This window comes from Peromyscus californicus, unplaced genomic scaffold (assembly GCF_007827085.1).
Source record: "Peromyscus californicus insignis strain IS unplaced genomic scaffold, ASM782708v3 Scaffold_17__1_contigs__length_78620276, whole genome shotgun sequence".
NCBI classification, from domain to species: Eukaryota; Metazoa; Chordata; class Mammalia; order Rodentia; family Cricetidae; genus Peromyscus; species Peromyscus californicus.
In genome coordinates this window covers 27,219,398-27,240,874 of record NW_026294469.1, presented here as the reverse complement: position 1 = coordinate 27,240,874, position 21,477 = coordinate 27,219,398, and the positions used below count along the sequence as shown (strand labels likewise).

Below are 21,477 nucleotides of genomic sequence, written 5' to 3'. Positions count from 1 at the left end.
TGAACCCTGACAGGTAGAATGGATCAAGAAAGAGGCTGGAGTAGCATTGCAGAAACTCAGAACCAGTGCTTGGAGCTGGGAGACAGCCAGGAACACCATGGAAATTGAAGGTGATTGGAGTGACCAAAGCTTGGGCAGACAGGGTACTTTACATTAAGAATCTGTCATTCAATGTTGTTTGAGATTGTTAAGCACTCTTTCCCTTTCTGTATTTATTGTTGCCCGGATGAGGCCATGGCTGTCTTCTTACTCCTGTTTGGCTTATATACGCAAACATATTTATATGTAAAGCATTTATTTTAAAGTACACTTTGAAATATTTCAAGTATATAGATCGCTATAGAAAGACATAAACCAAATTCTGTGTACATACCAGCAGGCTTTATTTAATTTTAACATCTTAAATTTAATTTTAACATATTTAAATGAGATCAGTGTTTAGATCTTTTCTTTTGAATAATTTTGGAATTACATAATAGTTGCAAAAAATAGTACAAACAAATCTCATATATAGCAGTCCCTTGGTAGCCGAGGGGTCTTAGTTCTGTATTTGAGGATACTGGAGTCTCTGGTGTAAAATGATGTAGGATCCACAAATCATCTGTGTACATCCTTCTGGGTAATTTGTCATCTCACAATTATACATAGCAAGATAACATAAATAGATGATGTACATGTTTAGGAACTATGTTAAGTTTTCCAAATACTTTCAATTTGTGATGTAGATGTAGGTTCATGCTGTTGGACTTCTACACTTTACATACAAAGTTCACTGTATTCTCTGTCCACATTATCCCCAAATGTTAACATTTTATTTTCATGCCCCCCGCCATTGATTCCATGTAAATTGTATACATGATGTCCCTTTACTTTTTTTTGGATTGATTCCTTTATTACCAAACTATAAAATCAACTTGGCATTGATGCAGTTTCATTGTCTAGCCTATAGCTCTTACCAATAATTTGCCAGTTGCTACAATGTCTTTTTATAGCAAAATAAAATATTTTTCAGGCCCTGGACTCAGCCCAGGATCTTACGTTGTACCTCACAAAGTTTCTGCAGTGGGTAGAATCTGAGCAGTTCACCAGGCTTTACATTTCATGACTCTGGACTTGAAGATCTGGCCAGTTCTACCGTAAAGCATTCTCCCCTGGTGTGTGAGATCCTGCCTCCTTAGGTTCAGATCTTGCAGTTTTGTTGGGAAGACACAGGAATGACATTATCCCCTTCTTCAGTGCATTTTCTTTGTCCCAGTACTGTTTTTGTTAACTTTAATCACTGGTAACATTCTAGAAATTTTCTAGTTATTTGTAGTTTTCTCTATTATACATTTGCTGTTTATTGATTGATAATTAACCTGTACAATCCTTTTTTTCTTTCCTTCCATCTTCTAGTCTTCCCTTCTTGATTTGTGGTATCTTATGGCTTCTTTAAGTAGTAAGGTTTTTTTTTTTTGAAATTATTGAATATGAGACTTCCAACTTTTTCAAGATTGTTTTGTCTGTTTGGAGAAGGTCCCTTGAGATTCCATATGAATTTTAAGGTGGGATTTTTCATTTCTCCCCCAAATTCCATTATTAGAGTTTTGATATGGATTTCAATGAATATGTAGATTGTTTTAAATAGTTCTGTACATTTCTATTTATTTTATTTTACATTTTTAACTGTTATTATGTGTGTAGGGGGAAAGCCTATGGAGGCCGAAAGAGGGCATCAGATCTGCTGAAGTTGGAGCTACAGGCAGTTGAGAACCTCTTGAGACTCTCTGTTTGTTTGATTTATGCTTTCTTTGGGAATTATGTTAAAAATCAGGTATTATTTTCAAAGCTGTGTTTTTAGGTGATGGGAGTTCATAATTCCCTATCCGTTTGACAACCTTTTCTTTTTCATAATCATGACCAAGTCATTTCTGAAATGAATTTCTTAAACACTACATCTAGTGCTTGTTGCCTTGAATATGACTTTGCTTTTGTATTATGCTCTACGACAACCGATTTCTTTTGTGCATGTGTGCACATGAATCCATAACTTCAATATTTCAGTATGAATTTAAGAATCTATCTTGTCAGCAGAATATAGATTAAAAAACCAACCAATTCATTAATCTGTCTTTAAATTATAAGACTTATGAAAATGCAGAGCTGAAATAATTTATTAGTTGAGAGCGTAATTTGGTACCTAAGAAGAAAATGAAAATCCAGAAGACATAAAGCAAGACTGAAATTCCCTTAAAAGTCACCAGAGAAGAAAGAGACTACTTTAAAAACGACAACTTGATGACAGAAAATGTGTCATTTGTAATACTCACAAGTTCTAGGAAGACAATGTATTTTGAAATTTAGGTTATACATTTAAGTAGAAGACTGTTTTTTTAAAAAATGTTCTCACCTACTCTACTTCCTTATTGTTTTTCTCTCCTGAGTCCTCCCTTGACACAGGGTCTCAGGTAGCTCAGAATAGCTTCAAACTGGATATGTAGCTAAGGCTGGCCCCTCTTGCCTCAGCTTCTTAAGTACTGGGATAATAAGCACGTGCTACTGTGCTTACCTTCTATTGGTTCTGAAATTATTTATTATGGTGGTGGTTCATATTTGCAATCCCAGCACTCAGAAAACTCAGACAAGAAAATGACAAGTTAGAGGTCAGCTTAGGCAAGCCTCAGTCCAACTGATGAGTATAGTGAGAGCATGTTCAAAAATATTGCTCAGCACTTGTTCAGCTATGTTCATATCAGCATTGTTTGTAATAACCAGAACATGGAAACAACCTAGATGTCCTTCAACTGAAGAATGGATAAACAAAATGTTTTCTCAGCAGAGAAAAACAATGACATCATGAGGTTTGCAGACAAATGGATGGATCTAGAAAAAATCATCCTGAGTGAGGTAACCCAGACTCAGAAAGACAAACATGGTATGTACTCACTCATAGGAGGATACTAGATGTGGAACAAGGATGACTGGACTGCTACTCACATCACCAGGGAGGCTACCTGGAAAACAGGACCCCAAGAAAGACACGGGGATCGCCCAATGACAGAGAAATGGAAGAGATCTACATGAACAGCCTGGACATGAGTGGGGGTAGTGAAGGGCGAGGGTCGAGGGAGAGAGAGCTTGGGGGAGCGGGAGATCCCAGCTGGATCAACAACAGAGAGGGAGAACAAGGAATAGGAGACCATGGTAAATGAAGACCACATGAGAATAGGAAGAAGCAAAGTGCTAGAGAGGCCCACAGAAATCCACAAAGATATCCCTACAACAGACTGCTGGCAATGGTCGAGATACAGCCCGAACTGACCTACTCTGGTGATGGGATGGCCAAACACCCTAATTGTCATGTTAGAAACCCCATCCAACTACTGAGGGATCTGGATGCAGAGATCCATGGCTAGGCCCCGGGTGGAGCTCTGGGAGTCCAATTAGTGAGAATGAGGAGGGTTTATATGAGCGAGAATTGTTGAGACCAAGCACAGGGACAAATAGCCAAACGAATGGAAACACATGAACTATGAACCAATGGCTGAGGGGTCACCAACTGGATCAGGCCCTCTGAATGGGTGAGACAGTTGATTGGCTTGATCTGTTTGGGAGGCATCCAGGCAGTGGGACCGGGTCCTGTGCTCATTGCATGAGTTGGCTGTTTGAAACCTGGGGCCTATGCAGGATCGCTTGGCTCGGCCTGGGAGGAGGGGACTGGACCTACCTGGACTGAGTCTACCAGGTTGATCTCAGTCCGTGGGGGAGGCTTTGCCCTGGAGGAGGTGGGAATGGGGGGGTGGGCTGGGGGGAAGGTGAGGGGAGCAGGAGGGGGGAGAACAAGGGAATCCGTGGCTGATATGTAGAACTGAATTGTATTGCAAAATAAAAATAAAAAATTAAAAAAAAATATTGCTCAGGTTCCAGGCAATAACTAGGTCTTTAAAAGTGCTTCAAAGCTGTGTGGCAATGTTAATCTGGATAACACAGCTCAAAGAGCAGACGTACTGTTTACTGTATGTTCATCTCCCGTGGTCTTCAGCTAGCAACGAAATGTAAGCATAGGAACTGGCAGGGAAGATTACATGCAAGTCCTGGCTTTTAACTAAAGGTTCTCATTGCTTATATTGGTTTCAATCAATAGGGCAACCCCAGACCACTTATCTAGAATGAAGTAGTTTGTCTGTATAACACTGCTGGCCTTCAATCCCTGTTTAAAAAGCTTCAGACTGACTCATCACTTCCTGGTTTATTTCTTGTCCAATTAGATATTTATATTTTACTTGTACTTTATTATTCTAATGCTTTCCTGTTTGATGTATCTGTCCAATTTAATAGAGCAGAGTAGGTCTAACAAGACATGAATTTACCCTCCCACAATACATTTCCTTTTTTTGAGACAGGGCCTCACTATGTAACCCTTGTTGGCCTGTAACTCACTATGTAGACCAGGCTGGCCTTGAACTCAGAGAGATCTGCCTACTTGTCTCTTGAGTGCTGAGATTAAAGGCATGTGCCACCACACCAGACTCTCACAATACACTTCTTATGACACTAATGCGGAATGTCTTGATTTTGTAATTTTCACCACAAATATGTGGTGTGTGTGTGTGTGTGTGTGTGTGTGTGTGTGTGTGTGTGTGTGTGTGTAGGGAAGCTTTAAAACTGTTTCTCAAGTTGAAATTTCTGTCCATTACCCTCCACTTCATAAGTTACTTAAAGATACATTTTTAAACACACATAAAATACCTCTTAATGAGAGATTATAGAACTAAGATGTTTAGCAACAAAATCACAACCTGTATAGATTATTATCATTTTATATTAACACAAGTAAAATTATGACTTTTGATGATTTTCACCACTATCACTTCTGGATAAGTTGACAGTCAACTCAGACAATGAAATGATTTAGCGAGACGTACGTGAAAAATAGAAGACAAATTTGTTTCTGTTGCAGTTCTCTTTCCCAAAGGAGACAGGCCTTACCACATACTCTTTATCCTCACCACTCACAGTATGACTAAGGACTCCTTCCCATGGTAGGAAGTTCCACTCCCCACCCTTTTCTGAGACAGAGTACTGGGATTTTAGGCATGTTCCCCGCCCCTGGAATTCCAATAGAAATCTAAAAGGGTAGGCCACCTGTGTTGTGGCTACATGCCCGAGATCCCAGCACTCCAGTAGTCTGAGGCAGGAGGATTATAAATTTAAAATCATGCTGGGCTACAAAGTGAGTTCAAGGCCAGCTCAGGTATCTTATCAAGACCTTGTCTCAGCTGGGCGGTGGTGGTGCACGCCTTTAATCCCAGCACTTGGGAGGCAGAGCCAGGCGGATCTTTGTGAGTTCGAGGCCAGCCTGGTCTACAGAGCGAGATCCAGGAAAGGCACAAAGCTACACAGAGAAACCCTGTGTTGAAAAACCAAAAAAAAAAAAAAAAAAAAAAAAAAAAAAAGGACCTTGTCTCAAAAATGGTAGCACTCATCCAGCACGCATAAGCCCTTAGGTTTAATCTTCAGTGGCATGAAACAAAAATAAACACACCCAACCACTACTGGGGTATAATGGAATATACTGTTTATAGAAAACAGTGCAAGCAAGTATGTACAGACATGAATTACTTCCATCGATATAGCTTATAAGGTCATTACAAGTTTACCTGAGAAAATATTTCCTCTTTATCTTCAAGCAGAGACTGGGGTGCCGAGAGAAATTCCCTTTTCTCACAGCTCTCTTGGCTGATGAGCGTGTCTGCGTAGTTGGGCTGCGGGAAGATCAGGTGGCTCTTTCGAGAGTCAGCGGTGAGTGAGATCTCGTGGGAATAGGTCTGTAGAAAGGCGTGTACCCCGTCAACACCTATGAAGTTGGAGGCAGGAATGTCCGTCAGTCCGTTTGCTGCAGTCTGGAGCAAGCGTGAGGAGTACCAGTGTCGCAGCTTGAGCATCAAGAGCACGATGACAAAGGCTAGGAAGATGCAGGAGACAACGGCCACTGCCACCACCAGGTAGAGGGTGAGATCTGAATCCTGGGGATCGGCAGCCGTCCCAGTGCTGCCCAGGTCAGCCAGGAGTTCAGGAATGCTGTCAGCTACTGCTATGGTGAATGTGACTGTGGCGGACAGAGGAGGCTGGCCGTGGTCCTGCACAGTCACCACCAGGCTCTGCTTCAGAGCATCTCTGTCCAGCAGGGCTCGGGCAGTGCGTACCTCGCCCGTGTGCAGCCCCACTGAGAAGAGCCCTGGTTCACTGGCCTTGAGCAGACGGTAGGACAGCCAGGCGTTCTGTCCCGAGTCTTTGTCCACTGCCACCACCTTGGTCACCAGGTAACCGGGCTCGGCAGATCGAGGTGCTAGTTCCACACCAGTGGACCCATCTTTGGGGAGGACAGGGTACAGGATTTCCGGGGCATTGTCATTTTGATCTATCATGAACAGACTCAGAGACACATTGCTGGTGAGTTGTGGGTTCCCGCTGTCACGCGCCGTCACTCTTAGCTGCAGATCTCGAAACTGCTCATAGTCAAAGGACTGCAATGCATAGACAACACCAGTGTCAGAGTTGATGGAGAAGTAAGAAGACAAAGGCACTCCCTGAATAGTGTCTTCCACCAGGGAGTAGGTCACAAGTACGTTCTCGTTGTGGTCAGCATCCTGGGCCTTCACTGAGAAGATGGAAGCCCCTCTGGGGTTATTTTCAGAGATGTAAACAGAGTAGGAGTCCTGTTCAAAAACTGGAGGGTTGTCATTGATATCCGTCACTAGCAGTGAGATGTGAGCTTGGGTAGATAGGGGCGGAGTGCCCTGATCTGTTGCTGTTATTGTGATGTTGTGCCCAGAGCTTTGTTCTCTGTCCAGTGTTCTTTCTGTTACCAAGCGGTAATAATTGTCGACTAACTTTTCCAGTTTAAAGGGTAGGTTTCCAGGAATGGAACATGTGGTGTGACCATTGTTACCAGCGTCTTGGTCGTGCACGCTGATAAGAGCAATTATGGTCCCAGGAGGAAAGTTTTCTGGCACTTCCGTAGTGACAGAGGTGATTCCAACTTCTGGGGCATTATCATTAACATCCACAACAGTGACCAGCACCTTAGCTCTAGCCATGAGTCCAGCACCATCCTGAGCTTGAATTTCCATTGGATAAACTTTGTATTCTTCAAAATCCAGTGGTTCTTTACTTGTTATTTCTCCTGTGTAAGAATCCAACTGAAATTTCCGGGCCACACTGTGGTCTACGTTGTGAAAGGAGTATGTTACTTTGCCATTAGCTCCCTCATCCGGGTCAGTAGCATTCACCTTGAGCAGCCGAGTGCCTAATGGGACGTTCTCAGGGACACTCACGTGGTATTCTGCCTGAGTAAATGATGGTGGGTTGTCGTTCACATCTACCACCTGAACACGAATTTGCAGAGTTCCCGAGTGTACTGGGTTACCCCCATCAGAGGCTGTGAGGACAAGGTAGTGGATAGCATCTTTTTCTCTGTCTAGAGGGCTCTGCAGTACCATATCTGGCTGTTGTGGTCCTTCAGGTCCCTGTTGCACATCCAGGATGAAGTGAGGGTTGGCACTTAGCTGGTAGCTCTGAAGTGAGTTTATACCCACATCAAGGTCTTGTCCAAGAGGCAGAGGGATCCGGGTACCTGGAGTCGTTATTTCACTCATTTTTAATTCCAGCTCTTCTAACTGGAATTGAGGGGTGTTGTCATTAATGTCAATTATCTCTACTTCGATAGGGAAAAGCTTCATTTCATCCTCCACAAGGATGTTAAAGCTGACGAGACAGGGCGCGCTCTGGGCGCACAGCTCCTCCCGGTCTATCCTCCCCGCGGTGACCAAGCTGCCGCTCCGCGGGTTCAGGGAGAAAAGCTGCGACCTACCTCTGGAGATGATGCGGACCCCGCGCTCCGCCAGCTCGCGGGGCTCCAGCCCCAGGTCCTTGGCGATGTTGCCCACGAAGGAGCCTTTGTCGGTTTCTTCTGGCACAGAGTAGCGGATGTTTCTAGCCCCGGCTTCCAACAGTAGCTCCAGAGAAAGGCACAGCAGCATCAGCCGGCTCCAGCCGCTTAGCTGCTCTAGAATCGCCATTGCTCTCTGGCTTCCCACTTTTCTCTCAATCTGTTATCACGGGTATTGTTTTTCTGTTTTTCCAGGGTCTTCTTTACCTCAGTATTTAAAGTAATTACAGCAGAGAGATATCCAGAAATACGCTGGGCAGTCTCAGGCAGACATTTTCAGTGTGGCATGATGGAGAGACCAAGAGTCACACGTTTCCTTTTTTTTTTTTTTTAATTGGGCGGGTAGTCTAGAGCATGTATCCCTCAGGTTGGTGAACAGCGGCGCCCAGAGTCCTATCAAGTTACTGCACTTCTTTAAAATGTAATCAGGTATCTTTCCTTAAGTCCTGGTTTACTGTCAGGGAAAGAGTTAATTTTTTTTTTACAACAATATGTATGTATGCACGACGCATGTGCATATGTATGCTTGTATGTATTTTTTTTTTAAAGATTTATTTATTTATTATGTATACAGCATGTATCCCTGCAGGCCAGAAGAGGGCAGCAGATCTCATTACAGATGGTTGTGAGCCACCATGTGGGTTCTGGGAATTGAACTCAGGACCTCTGGAAGAGTAGACAGTGCTCTTAACCTCTGAGCCATCTCTCCAGCCCCCTGCTTGTATGTATTTTATATAAAGAAGAAACAGTGTTCATTTCCTTATAGACATGCTGTTAAATTGCATTGTGCCGGGGAACCCGGTGGTCCGAATTATCTGCTTTCCCTGTGTGCTATTAAAGAAATAAATGAACTCTCAAACCACAAAGAGAAAATCAGCCTTCCATTTATTTTGTTGTATAGTTTGACCATTTAATAATTTTTCAGGCCACAAAAAGAAGTTTGGAGGATGAAAAAACATTAAAGGGGGAGAAATCAACTTTCAGACTTCAAGGTAGAGCTTGAATCTGAATCAGAATCTGGACCACTCCACTTTCCTTCCATTTTGGTTTGAATATTTTCAGAACCCTGGGATTTTTGAAGACTGCATTAAAACATATCCTTATTCCCCTTCTTTTCTGAAGCAGCTATGTTAAAAAAAGATTTAAAATTCCCCAAAAGGTAATATATTTTGAACAGAATAAAACTGGGGTCTTGGAATCTCACTAAAATATCACATGAATATGTAATTTAGACTTCAAATTCAAAAGACAGAGAAGTTGTGATATTGTTCTTCAGAGATGAAAGAAGCCACATCTATTTTTAGGGAGGCTGTAGGGATAACAGTTGTCCTTCAATCATGCATTATATTCTCCAAGACAAGGTGGCCTTCTTAAACAGCAGTATCTTTTAACTAGGATGATGAGGATGTCACTTTCCTTTTACACATGGTTTGGAGATGGCCTGGCAGCTGCAGTGGGGAGGCCACACGGGCTCATTTCAGGCTGGCTGGTGGGCCTCTGCAGCAGCCATGGAGCTCAACATCTGGTCCTTGCACATGAAGAGAAAAATGGAACATTAGTGGTATGGCCAGGGTCAAAGTAGGCAAAGATAAGGTATCCACCGAGTTGGCAGAAATGGAGAGCAGCTCCTGAGAAGTGCCTTCTAAGAACAGCAAGACATCCTTCTTTGCTACCAGATCCTGGAGGAAGGGAGTTCTTGGAAAGTTCAGAGCTCTTTAGAGCTTGGAGTAGAGCTGGAATATTTAGAATGGCGAACAAGGCTGAAGATGCAGTCAACAAACGGACAAACGAGATGAATGAATTGGATCTTAGTTTGAAGAAAAGCAGGAACAATTTGAGGATATGGAGGAGTAACTTCTCAACTTCATGCTAGTTCTGAGACTTGGTTTGTTACAGAAAAGAACTTCCAGCTAGCACTCTTCCTTCTGCTAAACGTGCTGTGGTGGGAGATTCTTCTCAGAACTAGTCTGCTTTATCCCGAGCATTGTCTCAGCTTTCAGATCAGCTGCAGCAAGGGCAGGCTTTGGCTGACTTTCATACATTCTGAACTACTCAGTGATTACGTTCAGTGAAAGATATGCTTGTTGGCTAAGTGAAATGCTGGCAGATATGGGAAGTTGCTTATTACTCTGTTCAAACATGAAATGGGAAACAACTGGTGGTTGATAGCAAACCAATTTAAACACAACCACCTGAAAGTGAAATGGAGGAGTGAGAGGTGGAAGCACGATTTTGAACAGATTCCAGAACAATTAGAAGAGAGGTGTGGAGATCCGAGACAGGACAATTGAAAACGTTGTTACCACCAAGTACTTGGAATCATTAGTTCGCCCACCGTAGTGGCTGAGAGGGTAGCGGGAGTCACTCCTTCCACGCCAGCGGTGCAGCCTTACGGTAAGACTATTCCTCGGAAGTCACTGCTTTTGTTCCGGTTATGATGAAGTCCACAGTAAATCGTTTAAAACCACATGAATAAACCAGCATACACTGTCCAAATTACACATGTACATATATACACATATTTCCTGTCATTTTATCATGTTCTAAGCCCTGACCCACATATCACAGTGGCATGACACTCCGTGATGCTCTGCTGAAATACAATATGACAAGAAGTGCATTCCAAGGTCAGAACATTTACAGTTTGTGTTTGTTTTGTAGTGATTAACCCTATTAAAAAAGGAAATTATCAGTGCATTGGTTAATGTTCACTTATACACTCCTGTACAGGAATTATGGCTTTGGTATTACGGCAATAAAATGGTATTTTCTGTGAAGCATTAGTATAAATTATTTGGATATATAAATATATTAGGGATCTTTTCATTATGGAGAAGTATTTTCTTGTAAATATATGTTAATTTTATGATTTCTTAGGTATTGTACGTCATAAGGGCTGAATGGATGGAAGTGTAGCTCAGTTGTTAGAATGCTTGCCTAGCTTGCTTGAAGCCCCGGGTTCAATGAACAGCAATGCAGAAATCCAGGAGTGGTGTGCATGCTTGGAATCCTAGCGGGAAGTTAGTGTCGAAAGGATAAGAAGTCTGAAGTCATCCTTGGCTTACACAGTGGTTTGAGGTCAGCCTGGGATACAGGAGATTGTTTCAGATAAAAAACAAAATAAAGAAAAGGAAAAAAGCTGAATTCTTACATTAATAAATGACTAAATGAAACTTATAAATTTTCTTGTGCAATCATCATAACTTAAACAAATTTACCTGTTGGTTGTTTTCAGTAAAGAAAAATAATTGTCTTTGCTTAAAGGATAAGTCCCATAGATTTTGTTGATCTCCCATTGTGATCTTTAAAATCTAAGACTTATGCAAATATTTAATGTATCCCTTGATAAAGAAGGTTTCTAACTACAATGTCTTAAGTTAGAGTAATTTATTTTTCCTTATCTGAGAGGAATTGGCACTCTAGAGTTTGGCATTTCAGGAACAATTGAGACAGATGCTGGCAGCCAACTAGATAATGATAGCCATGGAAGATTCAGAAAACAAGGAAATAAAGGAAGGACTTAACAGCCAAACGAATCGTCCGTGGAGGGACAATTTCTGTTCTTATACAACTAAATACACAGTTTCTCAGAATCTCAAAGACAAGTATACGGACCTCAAGAGTAGTAATTGAGTGATGCAGTAAATCTCCTTCATTATCACAAGGAAGGAACTCTTTAATACAAAATAAGACTCTTCAGAACATGTTAGTATATGCAAACTTCTTCCAAAAGGAATTGTGAACTAAAGAGGCAAAATAAAGCACACATAAAAATAAGCAGTAAGAGCGGGTGGTGGTGGTGCCTGGCTTTAATCCCAGTACTCGGGAGGTAGAGGCTGGTGAATCTTTGTGAGTTCGAGGCCAGCTTGGTCTACAGAGAGAGTTCCAGGATAGCCAGAGCTACACACAGAGAAACTCTGTCTTGAAAAACAAACAAACAAACAGACAAACAAACAAACAAAAATCAGTAAACTTGTAGCGCTTCCCACCCCCACCAACAAAAGACAAGCAGCAGCAACTTATAAAAGGCTGTACGTACTAAATGAAAATATTCAGACTCACATGTATATATTTGACTCCAATATAAAATTTAAGGCTTCATTGTTGGCACTACAGGCAATGTCCATGTGAAAGATGTTTCTGGAACTAATTTGAGAGCTTCAACTAGGTAAGGCACTGCAGCGCGCACTATGGAGCCTGTCTACCTTCTGACAAATAGTGTAGTGACTGCCCACCACATAGGCCCTGGTAGGTTCTGTCTCTGAGTCAGGGAGCAGTGTTGTACACACTTAGCTGTACGAGCCCCTAGGTTGAAGAACCACGTTAGCTGTCTGAAATATAGGATAAGAGAGTTGGCTCTTGTGCTTCAAGCTGGCGCCCACTTTTGTCAGAAGGTAGACAGGCTCCATAGTGCGCGCTGCAGTGCCTTACCTAGTTGAAGCTCTCAAAGCATCCTCCTTGTATTTCTGTGACAGTCACCCACCATCACAGGGAGGCTAGGACGGCACTGAACCAGCCACACCCTGGTTATCACTCTGAGGATCGATTTAAAGGCAGTCTCCCAGATTACTACACAACTCTCGCTGACATTTCTTGGTGCCAGGTCAGGAGGAAACAGGAATTATGGAGGACTCCAAGCTCTGCTCAGAAGTGCTCAAGTATTCAGTGGAGGCTTGGCTGAGTGTCCCCAGTCCCTCGGCACAAGGCACAACGGTACATATCTGCAATCCAGCATTCAGGAGGCAGAGACGGACGGATTATAAATTCAAGGCCAGCCTGTGCTACACAGCAGGACCACGTCTTGAAGAAAAATGAGGGATCAGGATATGGCTCAGTATGTAACACTTGCCTAGGCTAGAAAAGGCCCCAAGTTCAAACCTCAGCACCACAAAAAGAAACGGGGGGAAGAAAAGAAAACAATGGCTTGTCTGGGAAGAAGAACCACTTTGATTTCTTTTTTGTTTTGACAGCATTTCACTTTGTAGTCCAGGCTGACCTTAAATTCTCCGTCTTCTTGCTCTGCCTCCTGGATGCTGAGGTGACAGGTATGCACCATCACTGGGGGCAAGCCGAGCATTTTTGTGGGTGAAAATGCTTGAGTAATGCTTGTGCTGCAAGAAAGGGCTGGCTCGTCCCTGTGAAGGCACTGAGGGCAAGATTTAGAGTCTGCTCCCATTTAGGATTCCATCTGTCGCTAGGTGACAATTTTATTGCAATTCTTGGAGGGGAACTGTCAGTTCCTTCTGCAACAATTTCCACCTCTCCATTTGAGCAGAGCTCTCAGTTTGCTGTTTGGTTATTAATAGCAGTTCTTACCTGCGGATGCCTGGTTGACGACTCTGACGTTCTTGACCTCCACTTCCACTGGGACTTTGAAAATGGGTCTTTAGACTACCAACAATCTTCTATCCCATGCGGTTACTGCCTTTTTTTTTTTTTTTTAAATCAAAATCAGGCATTGCTGTAATCTGGGGGCAGTAGATCTATTGTGTCTGAATTGTGAGATTGTGTAGAAATAACAGGAGAACTCTACCTTAAGGATGTCAATGAGGATCACCTGGAATGCGATGCGGGCGAGGACAGGCTCTTCTGCAAGATGGCTCAGCCGCACAGCTGTGTTTCATCGTCCAAGGCCTGACAGCGTCTCGAAGGCTTCATTTTGTCTAGCGCTGTCCTGCCCCGTGAACCTCACTGAGGCGTGGCAGTCCTGCTCCTCTGGTCTAGGGTTTCTTTAGTAGCATTTCCCAATATTTACTGCTGTAGTGCTCTCCATTTCTGGAGTCAGACGAGGCGGTTACCCAAAGTTATGTGACACCTTTGTAGAGCTATTCTCAGAGTCCGAATTTTTAAACGCTGTTATTAAGATGCTCTCCAGAATTTCCAAAAACGGTCTGTGCCGTTGTCATTTAAGTCCAGGATGATTCTGCCTATGTGATTTTCGGTAGGTTTAATCTTCAAATTCGAGCGGCTTACATAACTTCGTTGGTGGATCTGCTGCATCGATCCGGTCATTCTCATGTTGGTCTCTGCTGTCTTGGCTGGATGGAGTCGTTCTCAGCACTCACCCTCGGATTCTCCACATTTAAACACTCAGCCTTCTCTCCGAATCACGCAGCGCAGTTGGTTCGTAGTTCTCGGAGCAGAACAAAGACAGCAGGAAGGGAGGCGGCGCTTCCTGCGCTCTGCGCGCCTGCCCCGTGGGCGACTTCCTATCCACGCAGCTGTCGAGACGTGAGTTCACTCGCTGTAGTTGCTCTCAGCTTCCCAGGAAGGAAAAGGCAACGCCTCACTCGGAGTCATTAAATATCCTGATGATGATGACCAGAATATTGCAATCAGAGAGCAGGAGAAAGGGCGAAGAGAACCAAGAGGTTCAAACAGAGCGCAGGGAGGCCGTGCATTTTTTCGGATGTGTTTGCAAGAGCCCGCGGGGATGACTGGGTCAGAATGGCCACTGACTGGACGACAGCGGCACCCAGAGGTTCAGCGTGGTACCTATCGCAAATTGCTTCTGAAATTCCTCAGAAGAAGCCACTTTGCTTCATTTCCCGGACTTGTTTTAGAATATCAGCTACGTTAATGTGAAGAGTATAAATTGTAGTTTTTGGCAAAATATTAATAAAATTGTCTTTTCACAAAATTTAAGCGAAGTAATCTAACCTATTACAGCTGGACTTAAGAACCCTCATTCAATTTTTCCTCGATTTTTTTTTTTTTCCGGTGCTGAGGATCAAGGCCAGGACCATGCACTTGGCTAGGCAAGCGGTGTACATACCGTCCTTGGCAATCGTTTTTGAAGATGATACACTGATGAAATATTTTTCTTTGAAAACAAAAGGGGTGTGTGGGGGGGTGAGGCACTACTTGCCAGGCATGGCGGGGCACAGCTGTAATCCCAACACTCAGGTAGGAAACCAACCACAAGTTAGAAATTAGCCAGGTTTACACGGAGAGTTCTAAGCTAGCCAGGGTGACATAAAGAGGCATTATCTCAACAAAAAAAAGTTCTCTTTACTAGAGAAATCATCCACTGTTAAAAGATATATTACAAAATGTAATAGAGTTGGGGAGATGAATCAGTGTATAAAACAGCCTGCCGGGCAAACACGAGGACCTTAGTCTAAATATGTAGCAGCCATGTAAAAAGCTGACGGCCACACTGGCTCCTGTAACCTCAGTACTGTGCCGGGTGGAGATAGGAGATAACGGGAGGAGGGGGGCTTGCTGCCTACAGCGTAGCCCCAGTTTCTGTGACAGATCCTCACTCAGGGTCTAACAGGGAGAGCAATAGGATAGGACAGGCCACAACTTCCTCTGGTCTCCACGTATGTGCACCGGCAGGTGAAGGTCTGCAATCTCTCTGTCTCTCTGTCTCTCTGTCTCTCTGTCTCTCTGTCTCTCTCTCTCTCTCCTCTCTCTTTCTCTCTCTCCCCCCTCTCTCTCTCTCTCTCTCTCACACACACACACAAATAAAATAATAAAATTCTTACTGTAAATTAAAATACAAAATTTTCAGTATAAAACAATAACACAAAAATTAAAATAACCTAGAATTGCATTAACTTAAAATTTTGCCTTTGATGTCTATTCCAATGCTTCCAATATACATACACTTTTAAAATTCCCCAAATAATCTAAGCTCTTTCATGAGTATTATTAGTTACTCATACCCCTTTTTAAAAATATATAGTTTGGATGTCAACTATCAATATACCCTGTTGCGGGGTATCCACTAGAAAAGACTGCTTGGACATGGGTTTAAGCCATAGAAAGTCTTTGCTAGGGGGCCATCCACTACACTGGGTGTTTGGGATCCCAGTGTAGCCCCAAGACTTTCTCAGGGTGAGTTTTTAAGCACAAAAACCACATTCTGGGTTGACATACTTCAGTTAAGAACAGTTAGCCCGAAGTGGAACTACAGAAGCCAAAAAGCAAGGTTAGTACATTTGGAGACTCTCTCAGAACTATGGATGTTGCTGGATTAGGTCTTTGTTTTCATTTTGGCAGGTGGTACTGCCTATGTGCTGAGTTTTTGGCCTGAATGGTACTCCCATCATGGAGTCAGTTGTGCTAAGGTCTGGTCGTCTACTAAGGTCTAAGGCTCTGTTACATACCCAAAGGGAAGACGAACCCATTCACAATGTGTAGGTGCTGATAAATCTAAACCAATAATGAGAAACTTATTTTTTAAAACAATTCTTAGGATTATAGGCTTAAAATTATAACTTTAGGGTAGTTTCTCAATTTTGATACTATTTTGAGCTAGATAAATCTTTTTTTTTTTTGATACAGGGTCTCAAATTCACAGAGATCTGCCTGCCCTCTGCCTCCTGAGTCCTGGGAATAAAGGCGTGTGCCGCCACCACCCGGCTACACAGATAATTCTCTATTATGTGAGTGTGGCGGGGGGGGGGGGAGGACAACCGCTCTGTGCCACGTTTAACATTATCTCCATTCTCCTCTCACTATCACTTTCACAGCTGTGACAACCGAGATGTCTGGACATGAATGAAGATCACCTCCTTCCAACCACTTTCAGAAACATAGCTTTACCCTGTTTACAAGCAGAGTACTTACTGCTCGGCCAAGGATAGGTGTATGACCACATCAGTCAAATGAAATCAAAAGGCAGACTTTCCCTGGAGTTCAAACCCAAGAACCACAACAAATGTAACTAACTAAACAACTAAACAAACTAGTCAGTGAGATGACTGATCTCGATATTCAACTTGATGGCATCTGGAACCCAATGAAACCTAAGCTGCTGGGAGCTTTCCTGAGCTATGTTTTAGATTAGATTATCTGGGCCAGGAAGGCTCACTCTAAGTTCAGCAGCACCTTCAGGTGACAGCACAGATAAAGTGATGTGGAAGAAGGAAACTTCCTGCCTTCTTGCCCTCACTCTTAATGGCAAGTCTGGCCTCTCTGGTATGAGATAGGCTTTGTTAGATTACCCTAATTAAATCTAATAAATCCCCCTTTAACACACACACACACACACACACACACACACACACACACACACACACACACACACACACACACAATCAGTTCTGTTCCTTTAAAGAACACTGCTCTCTCAACTCATGGACAAGGGTGGAAGTTCTCCACCAACTGCTGGAAGGTAACTAGTGACCACAGCCTGTGGACATTTACAAGTACAGGAATCAGAGCTGAAAGAACAGCAGAAAAGGCACAGAGTCTTCAGAATCAGAAGAGAAAACCCATCTGTATTATGTCATGTGCGGAGGTAGCTGTATTGTACTTCAAGATCTGAACTACTCAATCAGTAATCCTCAGCCACATATGGCGACTGAGCACTTGATGTGTGGCTAGTGTAAGCTGGGATGTGTTGTAAGTGTAAAACACACCCTAGATTTTGAAGATTTAATTCAAAGTAAGAATGTAAAGCATGTCATTAAAATTTTTTACATTGTGACTTATTATACTTATATTTTAGAAACATGGCTTGGTTATTTTCACTTGCTTCTAAGGATTTAAAATCACATCTATAGCTTCCATCTGTAGCCACATCATTTTATTTATTTATTTATTTATTTATTTATTTATTTATTTATTTATTTATTTAATATAGAAAGCATCCTACTTGGTATAGGAACTGCTGTATGCCTTTAGTTAACTTGCTTTTTAACTTTTAAAATATATGGTGGATTTAACCATACATACGTTTTCTTTTGGGTAGAATGTTTGCCATTTCCTCACCGTGGTGGCTATTTTTGGTTGTCAACTTGACTACATCTGGAATTAACTAAAACCCAAACAAGGAGGGGCACCCCATGAGGGATGTTTTTGGCTTAATTTGAAGTGGGAAGATCCACTTCTAATATGGACTTTTGAGGTAGGAAGACACACCTTTAATCTGGGCCACACCTTCTGCTGGCAGCCTATATAAGTATAAGGAAGAAGGAAGCATTTGCCCTTTGCCTGCTTGCTCTCTTCTGCTAGCAAGTCCATTCCTTCACTGGCATTAGAGCCTACTTCTTCAGGATTCCAGCATCTACTGAAAACCAGCCGACATCCAGCCTTATGGACTGAGCAACTACTGGATTCTTGCATCTTTTGTTCACAGATAGCCGTTGTTGTTGGATTAGCTGAACCACAACCTGTAAGTCATTCTAATAAGTTCCCTTTATATATATATATATATATATATATATATATATATATATATATGAGATATAGAGATTCATTCTATAAATTTTGTTACCCTAGATAACCCTGTCTAATGCACTCACCCCTAAAAATTTTAATCACAAAATACAGACAGATGTTCTCTCATTACTTACAGATGTTTTTTAACTTATAAAGTATAAGTATCCACCTATAAGGAATTCTAAAGTTTTTAAAGGAAATTTTCAATAATATGGGATTAGCAGTTGCTTGTTATTCTCTTTAATCACAGAAAGGAAGCCCTGGGAAAGCTTGTTACTACACGAGGGAATTAGCTGCTTTCTTCAGATCTTTGTTTCATCAGCATTACAAATATAGGACGGAACAATCACACAAGTGTGATGGTTTTTGTGCATTCAGAATTTTCCCATGTATCCATTAGACTTGGGGGAAAGAAATTTAGAATTTTCAAGACATTAAGTTAATGGTAATATGGTAAAGTCCTTAGTCTTAAGGTCAATAAAGAACAGCATTCAGAAAACATATGAACTCAAAAGCAGATAATACGTTTCAGGACTGAAGGAGGCAGATGCTATAGGAAACCTTTAAATAAGCCAGTTATCCCTGGCAGTTTAACTAAAATATGCCCAAATTTTGGCCAATGAAAAACCTAATGAATTTATTTCAAGTCATATTTTTTTTTTTTTTTTTGGTTTTTCGAGACAGGGTTTCTCTGTGTAGCTTTGCGCCTTTCCTGGGACTCACTTGGTAGACCAGGCTGGCCTCGAACTCACAGAGATCCGCCTGGCTCTGCCTCCCGAGTGCTGGGATTAAAGGCGTGCGCCACCACCGCCCGGCCTCAAGTCATATTTTGTGACAAGAATATTTGACCATTATAAAACTCACAGGGAATGAAATGAAAAGTAATATTTGGGTTCTTTTTCTGTATAACCATGGTCTCATTTTCTATGGTTAGGTAAAGCACTGTCCAGAGGTTAGCATGTTAAACTCTTACATCTACAGATACAAGTATAATTAAGAGTTAATAGAAACTTTGCATTAGCAAAAGGGTGAACAGGTTATGTTGGTATGATACTTTGAATGAGGATGGCTCCTCTAGGCACATATATTTAAATGCTTTGTTACCAGTTGGTTGAACTCTTTGGGAAGGAGTAGGAGGCATGGTCATATTGGAGTAGGTGTGTCACTGGGGTTAGGCTTTGAGGTTTCAAAAGCCCATGCCATTCTCGGTTACTTTATTCCTCTTGCTCGTGGATCAGGACGTAAGCTCTCAGCTACCACTCCAGCGCCATGCTGCCCTGCTTGCTGCCCTGCTCTCTACCATGGCTGTCATGGATTCAGCCTCAGGAAATGTAAGACCCAATAAACAGTTTCTTCTATAAGTTGACTTGGTCATGCTATCTGAGCACAACAATAGAAAAGTAACTAAGACACCTAGAGATTATAGATGAACCAGATACTATTCTTCAAACACATTATAAAACAAAGAAAACCAATGTACCTGAAAGGGCATGATGTTTCTTAAAATTCGCATAGAAATGGGTACAGGCCATTTTAATTTCCTCTCGTGATAACGTATGATAGTTTACTTAAAAATATTCAAACACAGTGTGTTAGATTTTTAGTTCCCCACTTCATTATTTTGGTTTTTCGAGACAGGGTTTCTCTGTGTAGGTTTCTTTCGAGACAGGGTTTCTCCTGGCTGTCCTGGAACACGCTCTATAAAACAGGCTGGCCTCGAATTCACAGAGAAGGATTGCCTCTGCCTCCAAAGTAGTGGGATTAAAGGTGTGTGCCACCACCCCTGGGTAGCTTTAAGTCCCTGTACCAGGTGGTTTTGTGTGTCAACCTGACACAAGCTAGAGTCATCACAGGAAAGAGCCTCAGCTGAGGAAATGCCTCCTTGAGACTCAGGTGTCAGGCACTTTCTCATTTAGTGATCAGTCGGGGAGGGCCCAGCCCATGGTGGGTGGTGTCATCCCTGGGCTTCTGGTCCTGGGTTCTATAAGAAGGTGGGCTGAGCAAGCCAGGGGAAACAAGCCATCAGCTCCTGCTTCTGGGATCCTGCCCTGTTTTGAGTTCCTGTCCTGACTTCCTTCAGTGATGAACAGCAATGCTGAAGTGTAAGCCAAATAAACCCTTTCCTCCCCCAACTTGCTCTTTGGTCATGGTGTTTCATCACAGCAATAGAAGCCTTAAAACAAGGCCAGGCAGTGGTGGCACACGCCTTTAATCTCAGGAGGCAGAGCAAGGCGGAACTCTGTGAGTTCGAGGCCAACCTGGTCTACAATGTGAGCTCCAGGATAGGCATCAAAATTACACAGAGAACCCTGTTTAAAAAACAAACAAAATAAAAAATACCTTTGATAAGGTATCTGTCATGAACTACTTAGCAGAAGAAAAGCTTTATTTTGCCTCCTGGTATCAGTGTCTTCAGTCACAGGCTGCCTGGCTCTTTGTTTCTGGGCCTCATGCCAGAAGGGTATGTGACAGCAAAGGTGTCCAGGTCGTAGTGGTCAAGAAGCAAAGAGAGATGAAGCCAGGATAAGAGATACCTTCCCAAGGCATGTCCCAACTGTCCTTTGTTCTTCAACTAGACCCCACCACCAACTTTCCACCACATTCTAATAATTTCATATTATCCAGCAAGGGATTAACACATTGATTAGATCAGAGTCCTCAGGTTTCAACCATTTCCTCAAAGCCCATCAACTGGCAACCAAAATACCAGTGCCTTTTGGGAGGACACTTGATACTCAAACAAGACACACTGTCAGTAAACCTTCCCACTTTACAACAATCAACTTGCACTTACCTAAGAAGGTACTATGCAATAATGGCTCTTTCAAATTTTAAGGTGACAAAGAAGAGTTTTTATTTCATAAAATTTTTATAGGATTTAGACTACATTTTCTTTAAAATAGGTCAACCATTTTATTCAATTATGTTCCCCCCTTTTTGGTTGTTGTTTATTTTTAGACAGGGTCCAACTATGTAGTCCTGACTGGTTTGGAACTTGCTATGTAGACCAGGCTGCCCTCCAACTCACAGAGACTTACCTGCCTCTGCCTCATGAGTGCTGGGATTAAATGCCTCATGAGTGCTGGGATTAAAGGTGCTGATCACCAAGCCTGGCTCCTATGTTCTTGTATTAGGCACTGGAACACAATGAACAAGACAAATCTTTCTACCATGAAGTCAATTAAGTATATAAAAAATAGAGTGAATTTTGGAAATGCTAATTACATTTTTTTTTTCAGACAGGGTTTCTCTGTGTAGCTTTGTGCCTTTCATGGATCTCGCTCTGTAGACCAGGCTGGCCTCCTGCCTCCCGAGTGCTGGTATTAAAGGCGTGTGCCACCACCGCCCGGTGGCTAATCACATTTTAAGAGGGT

The 21,477-nt window shown here is 42.5% G+C and overlaps 1 protein-coding gene across 1 annotated transcript in view; it reads right to left on the bottom strand.

Moving 5' to 3' along the window:
* Positions 1 to 8,210, bottom strand: part of LOC128112735 (protocadherin gamma-C4) — a 196,304-nt gene extending 188,094 nt beyond the window's left edge. Inside the window, exon 1 of the mRNA XM_052742009.1 lies at positions 5,640 to 8,210. Within this exon, the coding sequence (XP_052597969.1) occupies positions 5,640 to 8,060 (2,421 nt within the window). The 5' untranslated portion in view covers positions 8,061 to 8,210. The remainder of the gene's footprint in view (positions 1 to 5,639) is intronic.
* Between the last annotated feature and the right edge of the window lie 13,267 nt (positions 8,211 to 21,477).